Source organism: Copadichromis virginalis, linkage group LG9 (assembly GCF_057382275.1).
Source record: "Copadichromis virginalis isolate Kocher_CV1m ecotype Utaka linkage group LG9, C_Virginalis_male_GT1.1, whole genome shotgun sequence".
Classification (NCBI taxonomy): Eukaryota; Metazoa; Chordata; class Actinopteri; order Cichliformes; family Cichlidae; genus Copadichromis; species Copadichromis virginalis.
The window spans coordinates 12433304-12446561 of NC_140626.1; the positions used below are offsets into that span (position 1 = coordinate 12433304).

At 44.5% G+C, this 13258-nt stretch overlaps 2 protein-coding genes across 2 annotated transcripts in view; one reads left to right on the forward strand and one right to left on the reverse strand.

Moving 5' to 3' along the window:
* The window catches only part of fitm1 (fat storage inducing transmembrane protein 1), a 2995-nt gene extending 1870 nt beyond the window's left edge, over positions 1-1125 (forward strand). Inside the window, exon 3 of the mRNA XM_085467792.1 lies at positions 104-1125. Within this exon, the coding sequence (XP_085323918.1) occupies positions 104-773 (670 nt within the window). The 3' untranslated portion in view covers positions 774-1125. The remainder of the gene's footprint in view (positions 1-103) is intronic.
* On the reverse strand, positions 964-4802 carry psme1 (proteasome activator subunit 1). Its single transcript, XM_085467793.1, has 12 exons — positions 4711-4802; positions 4539-4582; positions 4278-4310; positions 4127-4189; positions 3950-4048; positions 3193-3250; positions 2784-2881; positions 2593-2661; positions 2442-2509; positions 1961-2015; positions 1677-1763; positions 964-1202 (listed from the first exon to the last, which is right to left on the reverse strand). Exons 1-12 carry the CDS (start codon positions 4721-4723, stop codon positions 1122-1124), a joined length of 768 nt encoding a protein of 255 aa, XP_085323919.1. The 5' UTR covers positions 4724-4802; the 3' UTR covers positions 964-1121.
* Between the last annotated feature and the right edge of the window lie 8456 nt (positions 4803-13258).

Below are 13258 nucleotides of genomic sequence, written 5' to 3' on the forward strand. Positions count from 1 at the left end.
GTGACTGTGAGGAAAAAGTAATTCTACACATATTTCATTACTGCGTGTGTTTTGCTCATATATATGGTGTGTACTGATATCCTTATTCATCACGCTCTCACAGGAAGTTCCTGAGGTCCACTTGGGGTTGGACCTGCATCTTTACGAGCGCTTTCATCATCCTTCTCTCCCTCTCAGTCCGTCACTCCACCTCTCTTTCCCTCCGCCACCTCTCTCGAGTAGGCCTCACGGGTTTGCTCTGGTGGAGCTGTCAGCGCCTCCTGACCCTGCTGGAGGATGCAGCGGGGACCTGTTACGAGCCCATGACCCCAGGCCAGGACGGCCAGAGCCCGGCCTCCCCAGTACAGCCTCTGCTGCTCCTGCATGAAGACCAGAACAAGGCCTCCTGCCTGAAAGCCCACATGCTGTGGCGAGGCTACGAAGTCTCCCAGGACGTCCTCATCCTCTGCTTCTGCTGTCTGCTGCTTGTTGAGGAAATGTGTGTCTTTGGTCATCACTTGGAGCGACAAAAGCCTCTGCAGAGGTCACCCGGAACCCCGCTGAGAGTCGTCTTCCTCCTGTGTGTTCTTCTCCTCCTTGTTTGGATGTTTCTGCTGCTGTGTTTGCTTGCATACTTCCCAAAGTTTCCCTCCCAGCAGCTGGGTGGAGCTCTGGGCTACCTGGGGTGGAGAGGACTCTATCACGGATTGTATAGACTCGGATCGAGATGGGGTTGTCCTGGTTTGCCCAGAGAGGGACTTTCTACCACGGTGCACACCAACAAACAGCCTTAGTAGTGTGGCACCCTTAATGAAAATGGTTAGATTTTGGCACTGAAATGTCCTTCAAAGCTCAGGAACAAACTTCCAAACCCTCTTTTAAGACTGCATGCTGTAAATGTGACATCACGTTAATAGTTTGCTTTCTTTAGAGGTCAAAATTAGTCCAAAAAGAAGCTTAGAAATCTCATTCAGACAAAGTAAGTGAGAAAAACTGCTGCTTTATTGTGTAATCTGAACCAAAATGCAGGCACAGTTAGAAAAAGATTTCTGGGAGCAGGTGTATCATTACTTGATGAAGAGTGTCATTCTACACTGGTTGTTGCTTATTAAAAAAAAAAAAAAACGAGCCTGGAGTCTGCCTCAGTAGATGAGCGCTTTCCCATCTCCTCTGGGTCTCTTAATCTTGTCAAAGTTCTTGTTAATGATGTCAAACAACACAGCCTGGAGAGAGAAATAAAGACACAGAGTGTGATGCAGAAGCAGGATGATATAGGGAAGACAGACAGTTTACAGGGAGTCATAAAAGAGAGGGACGTCCAGATATGGAGCTGTAATCACGTCAAACAGCTCCTTTCATCATCGCCCGCAACGCCTTGTTCATTAGCGGCATCAAACACGGGAGGACAATGGCCGAAGGAAAGAGACGAGCTGATTAATGGACGGGAGACGGAGCGCCAATCAATTTAACACAAGCACTGCAATTAGTTTAATTACCCTCCTATTAAGAAGGAATGGATTCCATTTAAGCTGCCGCTCCCGCCGGTGGACACGACAGGCATATTTTACACCCAAGCCGCTCAATTTAAAATACAGAGCATGAAAACAGCAGATGGTACACGGAGTGTGGATCATGAGATTCAGGATACACGCAGTCAGAGAGGGCCAACTGTAAGCAAGAGGCAGTGGGTGTCTTACGTATGTATTGCGGATGTCCAAGACCACAAGGCGGAGCTCGCAGTATTGATATTGGTCCAGCTCGTGGACCAGCTGTCTGTAGTCTCCCTGCAGCAGAAAACCCACACCACAAACAGCGAGCGTATTAGCAAAACAATGTGTAGTATGATAAGCACATGACACAACAGCAACTAATTTATGCGGGAGAGAATGTCCTCATAAGTTTTTTTTTCAGCGCACCGGCACACATTTTTCTCATTCACACATTAATATGCTTATTAGGATGCACAGCGGGAGACACTGACCACGTGGGGCGACTTGGAGGCTTTGGCCACAGCGTCACCCCTCTCGTTGTAATACCTGCCAAAACAAGGAGAAGAGAGGAGTTACAGTACCACCCACCTGTTTTAAAATAGCCCCCAGCGTTTCGCTAAATGTCACATCCAATGCCATATTCAACACATCAGTCTGGTTTTTAATAAAAAGACAAAGCAGAAGACTGCCTCTCATTATCTCTGTTAAGATTTTCTCACTTTTAAATGTGGAATTGAAGCCTTTCTGATTCTGCTTATATCTATATGACTTTTTTCCTGTTTGACTTCACTAAATAAAGATGGATGAGACCCTCTGAAAGCCTGAATTGCTGTTTATATGTATAGATTTCTCAGTAATTGTGGATATTCTTATGATACTGAGCGCAGCAGGTTTTGTGGTTTTCTCTGCCAAATACTTTTGATGGAGTAATGTCAGGTCTGTTTTCCTGGCTACGTCAGTGCAGGCTCTTACTTTGAAATCTGAGTCTGGAATCCTTCGATCTTGGTGCGTGTGTTGGTCAGCAGCTCAAACACTTTCTCCTGGTGGACACGAAGGAAGATTTAAAATGCAGCTGGATAAATTTCACCCTAAAGATAGACTCCACATGCGATTGTTTACTAACCTGGACAGCCACTCCGAAATTGTTCCCATCCTCAATTTTAGGAATCTGGAGTTGCACCCACATTGACACCTTCCAGGAAAATAAAAAGAAAAAAAACCCACTAGTACAATATACAAGACTTTTTATCACATTAATATTTTCTGCACATAAAACCCGACAAATTTTTCTCCACATAAAGTTCTGAGACTGACCGTGTTGAGCTTCTCCTTCAGTGTCTGGATCTCAGTTTTGACCTTCGGCAGGAGGCTCTCCACCTTCTCATTGGTGCAGATGGGACCACATGGAGGGCCTGGAGGACAGAGGATAGCACTCCTTCACTTAGTGAGCTGCAGATTTGCTTTTCTAATATAGAAAAAGTTCCTTATGCCCTTGCTTTCTTCCAGTTAGCTAATCCGTGTGTAAACGGTGTTTAAACTTTGTATCGTCAGCTCATGAGCCACAGTAGACTCATCAGTTTGTTACAAAGGAGCCAGAAAAGCAGTGATGTGTTTCATACATGGGTTTGGAGCCTTTCTTCCTGCAGTATTTATTGTCCTTATTTACAGGAATACGGTTACTGCTAAACGAATGCATCTTTCTTTCTATTTTCCCCCCATTTACCTGCGTCTTCATCCTCTTTATCACTGTCCTTGTCTTTCTTCCTCTCCTTAGCCTCCTTCTGTAAAATAAGAATAGAAGGCATCGGGTCAGAGTTTTTGCTGATGATTAATCTCCAAGACAGCTAGGCTGCACGCCTTTTTCTCTTCTGGCTTTTCAACCTTGGGATCTCTGTTGGATTCTTTTTCTTTGCTTAAGACATGTAACCCAGTTGCAGCAATCTGTGCCCCTTGATATTCTAAGGAGACTCCAGCAGCTCCCGAAAGTTGTGCAACCACCCCAAATATTCTCCTAACCCTCGTTAAAAAACCCAGTGGCATTAGCTACACAGCTCTCTGCCCTCCTCTAAATCCCTGCATGAGTATTAGTTCAAGACACACAGCCTTTGTACGGTTTATAAAAATCTGAAATTCACAGCCGACTGAAGTAACATAAAAGACCCGCTCGCTGCCAGTTTGTAAAACAGCCCTTGGAAATTGCACTGTGATTGGTTGTCATGGTAACTGGGGACTCAGCATTGTGTCTTTATATAATGAAACACTAAATATAAACCCTGAGCCGAGGACCCCAGTTGAGAGGAGGCTCTATGAAGAAATTCAAAGGTTAGACAAATAAAACACAGATGTGAGGCTCCTCGATATGAAAGCCATTACATCTGGGTAATGGAAAAACAGCCGTCCTTCATAAATCACCCCGAATGCTCCTTTATTGGATTTATATCACAGTTTTAAAGAACAGTCTTCTGGGATGGAGTCCCCACCTGCTCTTTTTTCTTGCGCTTGGCCTCCTCTTTCGCCGGATCGGGTATCGGGATGTCGAGTGGAGCCTTCAAAGAAGGCAGATCGTTGCATCTGAAAGACTGACGCACAAACACAAGTCACCCAATGTGAGAATCAAGAGCCCAGTGGTATGTGCCCACAGTCACACAGGTGGATACCTTCAGCAGCTCCTGCAGCTCTTCAAGCTTCTGTGGGAAATATGTTGACACCAGCACCTCCGCCTGTTAAAACCAAGTAACAAAATCCACATTAACAATTCAAACTTGTGAAGCAGAGCTGGGAAAGATTTCTGATTTTCGTTTGAGTTACCTCCTTGGTGAGCTTTTGGCAGAAGTCGTCCACCTAGAATAAAGTCACAGATTTTAGGCTTGCTTATAAATGACCGTTTTATTTAGCCCCTGCTGCTGCTCACCTCCCGTGACCCCTGCTGTCCGTAGACAAACCCCATGAAAATAAACACTTATGTGGACACTAGCTCGCCTGCTAGCATCACTGACACACTAACCATGTAAGTGAAGGGAAAGGAGAGTTAGCTTGCTGCTACATAACACTTTGTGCTAGCGGACTCACCTGTTTCTTCGACTTGAGGCGAATATCCACAGCAGCCATGTCGTCTTTGGAGAGCAGAAGTTGTTTATTAGAGTTTAGTAAAGGCTTTGACTTCACAGGAGGCGGTTAGAAATAAGAATATGCTCTCTTTCTGTGTAATTCAATTCCGTGCACGACACGGACAAATACTCACAGTTACTCAGCATAAAAAGCGAAAATGAAAGTAAAGAGTGTTTTAGACAGTTCCGTACTTTCCTGCAATAATAGCGAATGGACGTGTTGCATTGTGGGCCGTGTAGTTTTACTTGACTTTATTTTATAAGGAGCAGTCGACTTCTCATTTCCCAGAAAATGGGGCTGTGATGGGAACAGAGTGGGGAAGTCTACAAGCAAAAAAAACCACTCAGAGAAATGCGTTTCTGTGTGGCAGTAGTTATTTCTTTGTCTTCGAAGGGCTAACCCTCATTCAAGAATAAAAAAAAAAGTCACCTAACTCAAGGGATGAACCAATGTTGAGTCTAAACATTCACAATTTAGCCTCAAAAACCAATTCTTAAGGCACTTTAGTACGAGCAGCCTATCACAAAAACATATTTCGCCCCCTCATCGTTAAATCTGCAAAAATACCAAATATAAATTTGACAGGCATAAAATTATATTTTTGGACTAACAAGTTGATTCCTAAAAAGCTATTAGTTGAAAACCTGACATTTATCTGAGAATTTTGCAGTATGTCCTTAAAGAATTGAGGAACCTATCCTCAAAAACAGGATGATAAACCTAAAAATAGATAGACCTAAAAACTGTCTACAGCAGAAGAACAGTATCTGAAAGTCATGTCCTTAGAAGCAGGAAAAACAATACATCAAAAACCTGACACAGGACCTGAGAGACGCATCTGACCTTTTATTCATCTATTGCCTGTCCCGTTTGGTTCTTTTGCCATCAGAATTATTGTCTAAAGGCGAGGAAAGATGCCCAACGGATTTACTTTACCAAATGGACCATCCCAGCCTTGCCGTAATGGTCTATTTGATTCACCTTTTATTGTTTATTTTATTTTTTTATTTTCACTTGCAAGATACGGGACAGACTTGAATGAGGAAAAGAAAGGGGAGAAAGGAAGAGGGGGAAAAACAGCGGAGAAGAGGGACGGGGATAAAGGGCAAAAAACAAAAACCAACTAAATAAGCAGACAAAAAAAATACATATCAATCACCTGGATCATCTGTTGAAAAAGAAAAAAGAAAACAAGCAGAAGAATACGAGAGCAATACAATAAACAACATCACGATGATCTATGGGAATATAACAGTAAATACAAAATAATAAACATTATTGTGCAGCACGTAAGATCGACAGCGCACAGTGTGCTTTGAGGAAGGAGCCCAAAAGGGTGTAGTTTGTGTGTGTGAGTCCCCGTGTGTACACCTGTGAGCATGAGCGCGCTTGTATTTAAAAGGTTCCTTCATGTAATGATCTGCTAGAGGGTGTGAGGAGCCACAGCCCCGTCCTCCAGGGCATGAAGCAGGTATGGAGGAGATCAAAACTCCAGACATCCAGAGGCCCCCAGAACTCAAGAGACCAAGAAAGACCAACAGAGGGGCAGCCGTGCCACTGTCCCAGAAAGAGCTGAGGAGAGTCCCAGATGAGGGCTCACTCAGCAGCCGCGGAGCAGAAGCCAGGGGGAGTTGCAGTGACGTGCCCGTGAGCTCCGCCGGCAGCCAGCTGTGCCTGAGTGACCGAGCCCCAGGCCGAGAGGCCGAGGACACCCCACCCCCAAAGTGGCCCGAGCGAGCCCCAGGCTCCAGGCCCCGATAAGCGGCCACCAAGGAGTGAGCCGGTGTGTACCTGGACGCCCATCCCCGGGCGCACCAACGCACTGATGTCTGAGGGCGTCTGCCACCGGCAGGGGGAGTGATGGGGGGAGATAGGCCTCCATACCTTGGAGGGCCTGAGATGTCCCCAGAGAGGTGGCGTCTGATACCCAACCTGACATATAGACACAGACATACAGGCACACACAGATACAAACATCCATTCCCCCCCTCATGCTCTCATATGCACTTACTCAACACTCAACCAACGTGGAGACAGACATAAAGAGACGCTGTACACACGATCACACTCCCCAAGCGTACTCTAGGAACCGGGTCTAGGTACCCTTGCCCCTGGAGGGGGGAACTGCACCCAGACCCAGGTGGTGTTACCCTTTTCCCTGCGGTGGGGAGAAGCAGACCGCCCCGACTCCGCAGCAGCAGGGAGGCCCCACACTCCAGACCCCAGTTGGACGGCCAACTCCTCCTCCTAGCCCCCCCGCTCCAGCAGGTCGCAGAGAACGGGGGGGTGAGAAGACTCCAAACCTCCCTCCGCCCACTCATATGTAGTGTTGATGCATGTGTGTTCTAAGGTGCATTTAAAACTCAGTGTCTACGTGTATTTAGAATTGAGAGGTGGGCAACAACGCCAGGGGTGAGGTGTACACCCTGATGGTCTTTTGGAGTCCGTGTAGCGTGCCCACCCCCAAGATGCTATATGTATGTGTTATGAGAGTGTGAGTAATGTAAATGTCTAAGCTGTGAGATAAAATTGAGGCACAAGAAGCCAGAAGGGGACAGAGGGGGATGCCTCCCCTGCACCCTGGTGACACACCTTTACCCCAAGGCCCTGCATGTGTGGGTGATTGTGGTGGAGCGGGAAGAGGGAGGCAGCTGGAGATGGGGAGGGAAGGAAGGGAGGGGCAAGTGACCCCTCCCTGGGGCCAGCTTCCCCGCTGACCCCAGTAGGAACCCCCATACTCCGCAACCTGCCAGGGAAAGGGGGCCCAGGCTCATCCGGACCGGGGCCCAGAACAGCAACATCAGTAAGCCTTTCTTAAAGAAGGGGGAAGAACGAGGAAAAGCTGAGATTACACAAAAATTAAATCACAGTGATGTCCTTCAAAGCACCTGGACAACTATTCCTGAAGACTACAGAAGAAAGCTGTCAAATAGAATTCAATCAATCAAACTTTATTTATAAAGCACTTTTCATACAAAAAAAAAAAGTAGCACAAAGTTCTTTACATGGTTAAAAGCAGCCCACCCCACCCCAATTCAGGCTGTGTGGATCTTACAAATGCTGACTAAAGCTCGTTAGATTGCACAAACTCTGTTTTTGTCTCATATTCTGATATATTCTGTATTTATGAAGAAACATATGAAGAAATGGCTCAAGACTTTTGCATAGTACTATATATCAATTTTTTGTCCATAACTATTATATATATTGTAATATTTAATACTCGGTTTATTTTATTTCCTCTTCTTTATGTTTTTGTAAAAGCAAAAATCTTTGCATGTCACGGCTGGCGGAGTGAGCCGTGTGGAGTGGAGGAAAAGGAGGACCCAAAATGCAGCAAACTGATGATACGAGTGAAGTTTATTTACACGGTGGCAGTGGCAAAAACAGGCAATGAAGCATGAGTAATGACAAACCTAAACTGGGAGAAACTAAAGAGCAAACCTGAACTCTTACAAAGCAGAGAGACGCAGACCAGGATACCTAGAAACACAGACGAGCCGACAACGAACACAGACCGACACCCACTATATATACACACACACAAGGTAATCGGGTAATCGCACACAGGAGGGAAGAACAGCTGATCTGAATACACATGATGACTGGAGGACACAAGCTGAACACAATGACAACAGACAGACTTTCAGAACAAAACAGGAAATCTAGAACCCGAACCGGACACAAGGGGGGAGGACACAGAATAACTAGAACAGAGGGAAATAATCACAAAACACAAAACACTGGGTCAACGACCCAGGACCATGACATTGCACCCATTAACCTAACCTAAAAATCAGAGCAATATCTGAAAAATAATTTATAAAAAAATCAATCTTAAATCAAGTTTAATGCTCAGATTGACCCTAAGACATATTCCCGTCCTCTCAGTTATGTGTGTTAGATGTTAGATGTGTGAACAAATTCTGTATCAGTCTGTGAGTTATGGGTGCTTCCACTGGTGGGTGCTGTTGTTCAGTGTGGAGTAAAGAAAAAGGATTATGAAGACAAACGACAGCTTTATGTTCCTCTAACCATTGGAAATTGTGTAAAGTGTCTAAACTACAGTCTTGTCTATATGCAATTAGGGACTGGTTATTGGATAATTTCCTGCTCCTTAATACTGATAAGCCAGAGTTAATGGTCATTGGACCACAAAAATTTCAGTACTTATCCCAAAATTTCAACTTGAAATTGCAGGGACAAGGTTGAAAACTTGGGCGTGTGGTTTGACAGGGTGCTCTCCTCGAGTCTCATGTAAAAGAGACAACAAAGACCGCCTTTTATCATTTAAAGACGTTTTGTCAAGCGACACTGCAGAGGTTCTTGTCCATGCATTTGTGTCTTCATGTATCGATTATTGTAACGCTCTTCTTTCTGGGCTACCAAAGAAAAGTTTTAGAGGTTTACAGATGGTGCAAAATGCAGCTGCTCGCATTTTAATGAAAACTGGGGAAATTTGAGCACATTACCCCTGTACTGAGACCTCTTCATATGCTACCTTGTCAGGTTCAACAGATTTTAAGGTCCTGCTGCTCACCTACAAGGTCTTAAATGGATTGGCACCTTCATAACTCTCTGACCTTTTGCACCTTTATGTTCCACCCCGTGCTCTCTGATCTTAGGATTCTGGCCTTCTAAAAGTTCCTAGAGCCATGAAAAATCTACATCAAATCATTAAATAAAGCTCAAATGAACCTGAAAGATGCTTCTAAGATTTGATTTTATGTTTTAAATCTTTGCTGGATTAAACTACAGGAATAAAAGGAAAAGTGACAAACTTTTGAAAAGAAAGAAAGAAAAAGAGCACTACTCATTATTGATAGGTGAGCGTCCCTGCTGCTACACCAATATTCAGCTGTTACAATAGCTCTTTCATCAGGAGCTGTGTGGACAGAGGCATGGGCTGCTGTAAAGAGTAAAGCAAATAAAGATACCTGAGTGAAGTGACGACACGTCAGAGCCTCCCACTGTAAACAGGATACCGTCCAACTACAGGTCATCCTGTGCCAGCACAGTCTGAGTTGGGACATTATCAGGTAAACCTATCACGTCTAATGACAAAAAGACAGTAAAAACACCACACAGCTTTAACTACTTTGTTAAATCCTTCTCTTATTTCCTGCCCACTGTTGTAGTGTTGGAGCGTACATAACTATGTAGTTGTTTTCTTTTCACCTGTAGTATATGGCACCATAAAATGTAACACTAGAAAAACAATCACTCAGCAGACACGAGGTGACAGTTCAGAGCAAAGGGCGGCTGCACTCGACTGAACTCCATTAGCTATTGCAGCTTTGATTTTGACTGGGTGAGCGATTAAAGGTCTGCACTGTGTTATTCAGTTTGGGGAGGACGTTGAGAAATGATCCAGACAAAGTTCATGCGACTGAACAGGAGTGTAGAAAGAGAGAGGTGGCTTCATGAGTGGCTGGCGTGATGTAAACGACTTTATTTACAGACCTGTCATATTAACACTAATGGTGTATGTGTGTCAGAAAGAAAGCATGCAGCGCTGAGCCTTTGAAGTTCTTGCAAGCCATTATTTATGCAGACTGAGAAGAGTAAAGGATTATGGTTTCAGAGATTTCAAATAAATCATTGTAATTTTCTTAATTTACTTTGCCATCCCCTCACAACCCTAAAAAAGAAACCACGCCATCATCCCAGCCTGTCCTTGTTTTTTTGGACTTTGAGTTTACTGGTGAGGCTTTTGGGCCACGCCACAACAACATGATGAAAACACCTTAGCAGGACAAAATGTGCCTGACAGAAGTTACAACACACTCGTGTACACATATAATTGATGCTGCAGCTCTGAGATGCCGTGCTTCTAGCATGTTACAGATGTCACAACTTGAAATGGTTTTGTGTTTGCATGGGGAGAGCATACCTGTAATCCACAGGAAAGGTGTGTGTGTGTTATATCAGTTGTCTGCTGACTCTGCAAGCCCTATCAGACAACATGAGACATGAAGGGTGAAGTTTAACCAGATATATTGGATTGCTGTGTCTCTCTTTATCTCCCAGTGTCTAACCCCACCCTTTTACTTGCCCCTGTCTCACAGTTTCATTTGTGTGTGTGTAAGTTCCCAGAGAGAGGGAAACGTAACAGGATAACATCTACAGCTGTGCCGTGTCTTATAAATATGATCGGTGTAGTGAAAAGTGATAATTACAGCCATATTCCATTAAACATTATAAATAAAACCTAAAAACTTAGCAGCTTTGAATTTGTCGCACCACTCAAATAACATTTATTATAAAGTCATATCTGCAAATCTTTCATTTACATTTCTTTCAGAGACAAATGATGTGATGATTTTCACTTCTTGGTTTGAATGAAATCCAATTTTGTGCCCTGTTTCAGGGTGTTGAATCTCAAACCTGCTAACTGCTCTTTGTATTCACCAATGCTGACAGAAAGTTAATTACCGAGTGTCAGGTTTTCAGCCTGAAAGGTTATGGCTTTTCTTTATTTCCTACAATGGTTCTTTACTTTAACATGGACCATTGTGGGAGGTCTTTATCCTTCAAAAAAAGGCTTCTACCAGAGGCCTGGGAGCTTGAGGGTGCTGCCCAGTATCTGTTTCCTAGGACTGTGCTCTTCTGGACGGAAATCTTGGATGTTCCAGGGATCTGTTGGAGCCACTTGGCCAGTTCTGGGGGGTCATTACACCACCATACTACTGGAACCACTGTTGCCTTCACCCTCCACATCTTCTTGAGCTCTCCTCTGAGCCCTTGGTGTTTCTCAAGCTTCTTATGTTTCTTCTTCCTGATGTTGCTGTCTTTTCGTATTGCTACATTTCTAACCCTATCACTACAGCCGTCTTCCTCTGCTTGTCCACCACTAATATGTCCGGTTGGTTAGCCATCATTATTTTGTCCATCTGTATCTGGAAGTCCCACAGGATCTTAGCTCAGTTATTCAAAATCACCAAAAGTCAAAAGGTCTCCCATTTTGACCTCGGGACTTCCAGGCCACACTCAGTACAGATGTTCCTGCATATTATGACTTGGTTGGTCCTGCCTGCTAGCATCTTGCACCCTGCTGTTATTTGCTGGATTGTCTCAGAAGAATCTTTAATGTCTATCAATCTTGTGCTTATACCTTGTTCCTGTGCTGGCATGGTTAGTGCCTTTGTGTTGTTTTTCAGTCCAGCTCAGTGTGGTTCACTGGAGTCCCAGAGCCTTAGAAATGGCTTTGTAACCCTTTCCAGACTGGCAGATGCCAGTGACTTTGTTTATTGGCTGTTTCTTTAGATCCTGGTGTGATGTGTTGCGTTTTGAGATCTTTTAGCCTACTTCACCTTTCTAGTTTTTTTTTTATTTTTATCTTGATTCAACCAGCCTGGCAGTAATTAGGCCTGGGTGTGGCTCATGAAGCTGAACTCATGTTTCCAAAAATGTGATTAGAATAAAATAGAATAGCCCTTTATTGTCATTGTACATGTACAACGAGTGTGAGTGGCCTGAGTTATGGGGTTTCTCTAACCATGGCTCTGATTAGTCAGGTGAGTGGCCGTTGGTGTTGTGGGTCCAAGTGAGATCAGTGGAGATATGGGTGCCCAGACACCCAAGAGGTGGAGAAGATTCCACCCATTCTCCATTTATAATCGATCGAGCGGACCCGTGGAAAGCCTTATACAGTGGGGCAAAAAAGTATTTAGTCAGCCACCGATTGTGCAAGTTCCCCCACCTAAAATGATGACAGAGGTCAGTAATTTGCACCAGAGGTACACTTCAACTGTGAGAGACAGAATGTGAAAAAAAAATCCATGAATCCACATGGTAGGATTTGTAAAGAATTTATTCGTAAATCAGGGTGGAAAATAAGTATTTGGTCAATAACAAAAATACAACTCAATACTTTGTAACATAACCTTTGTTGGCAATAACAGAGGTCAAACGTTTACTATAGGTCTTTACCAGGTTTGCACACACAGTAGCTGGTATTTTGGCCCATTCCTCCATGCAGATCTTCTCGAGAGCAGTGATGTTTTGGGGCTGTCGCCGAGCAACACGGACTTTCAACTCCCGCCACAGATTTTCTATGGGGTTGAGGTCTGGAGACTGGCTAGGCCACTCCAGGACTTTCAAATGCTTCTTACGGAGCCACTCCTTTGTTGCCCGGGCGGTGTGTTTTGGATCATTGTCATGTTGGAAGACCCAGCCTCGTTTCATCTTCAAAGTTCTCACTGATGGAAGGAGGTTTTGGCTCAAAATCTCACGATACATGGCCCCATTCATTCTGTCCTTAACACGGATCAGTCGTCCTGTCCCCTTGGCAGAAAAACAGCCCCATAGCATGATGTTTCCACCCCCATGCTTCACAGTAGGTATGGTGTTCTTGGGATGCAACTCAGTATTCTTCTTCCTCCAAACACGACGAGTTGAGTTTATACCAAAAAGTTCTACTTTGGTTTCATCTGACCACATGACATTCTCCCAATCCTCTGCTGTATCATCCATGTGCTCTCTGGCAAACTTCAGACGGGCCTGGACATGCACTGGCTTCAGCAGCGGAACACGTCTGGCACTGCGGGATTTGATTCCCTGCCGTTGTAGTGTGTTACTGATGGTGACCTTTGTTACTTTGGTCCCAGCTCTCTGCAGGTCATTCACCAGGTCCCCCCGTGTGGTTCTGGGATCTTTGCTCACCGTTCTCATGATCATTT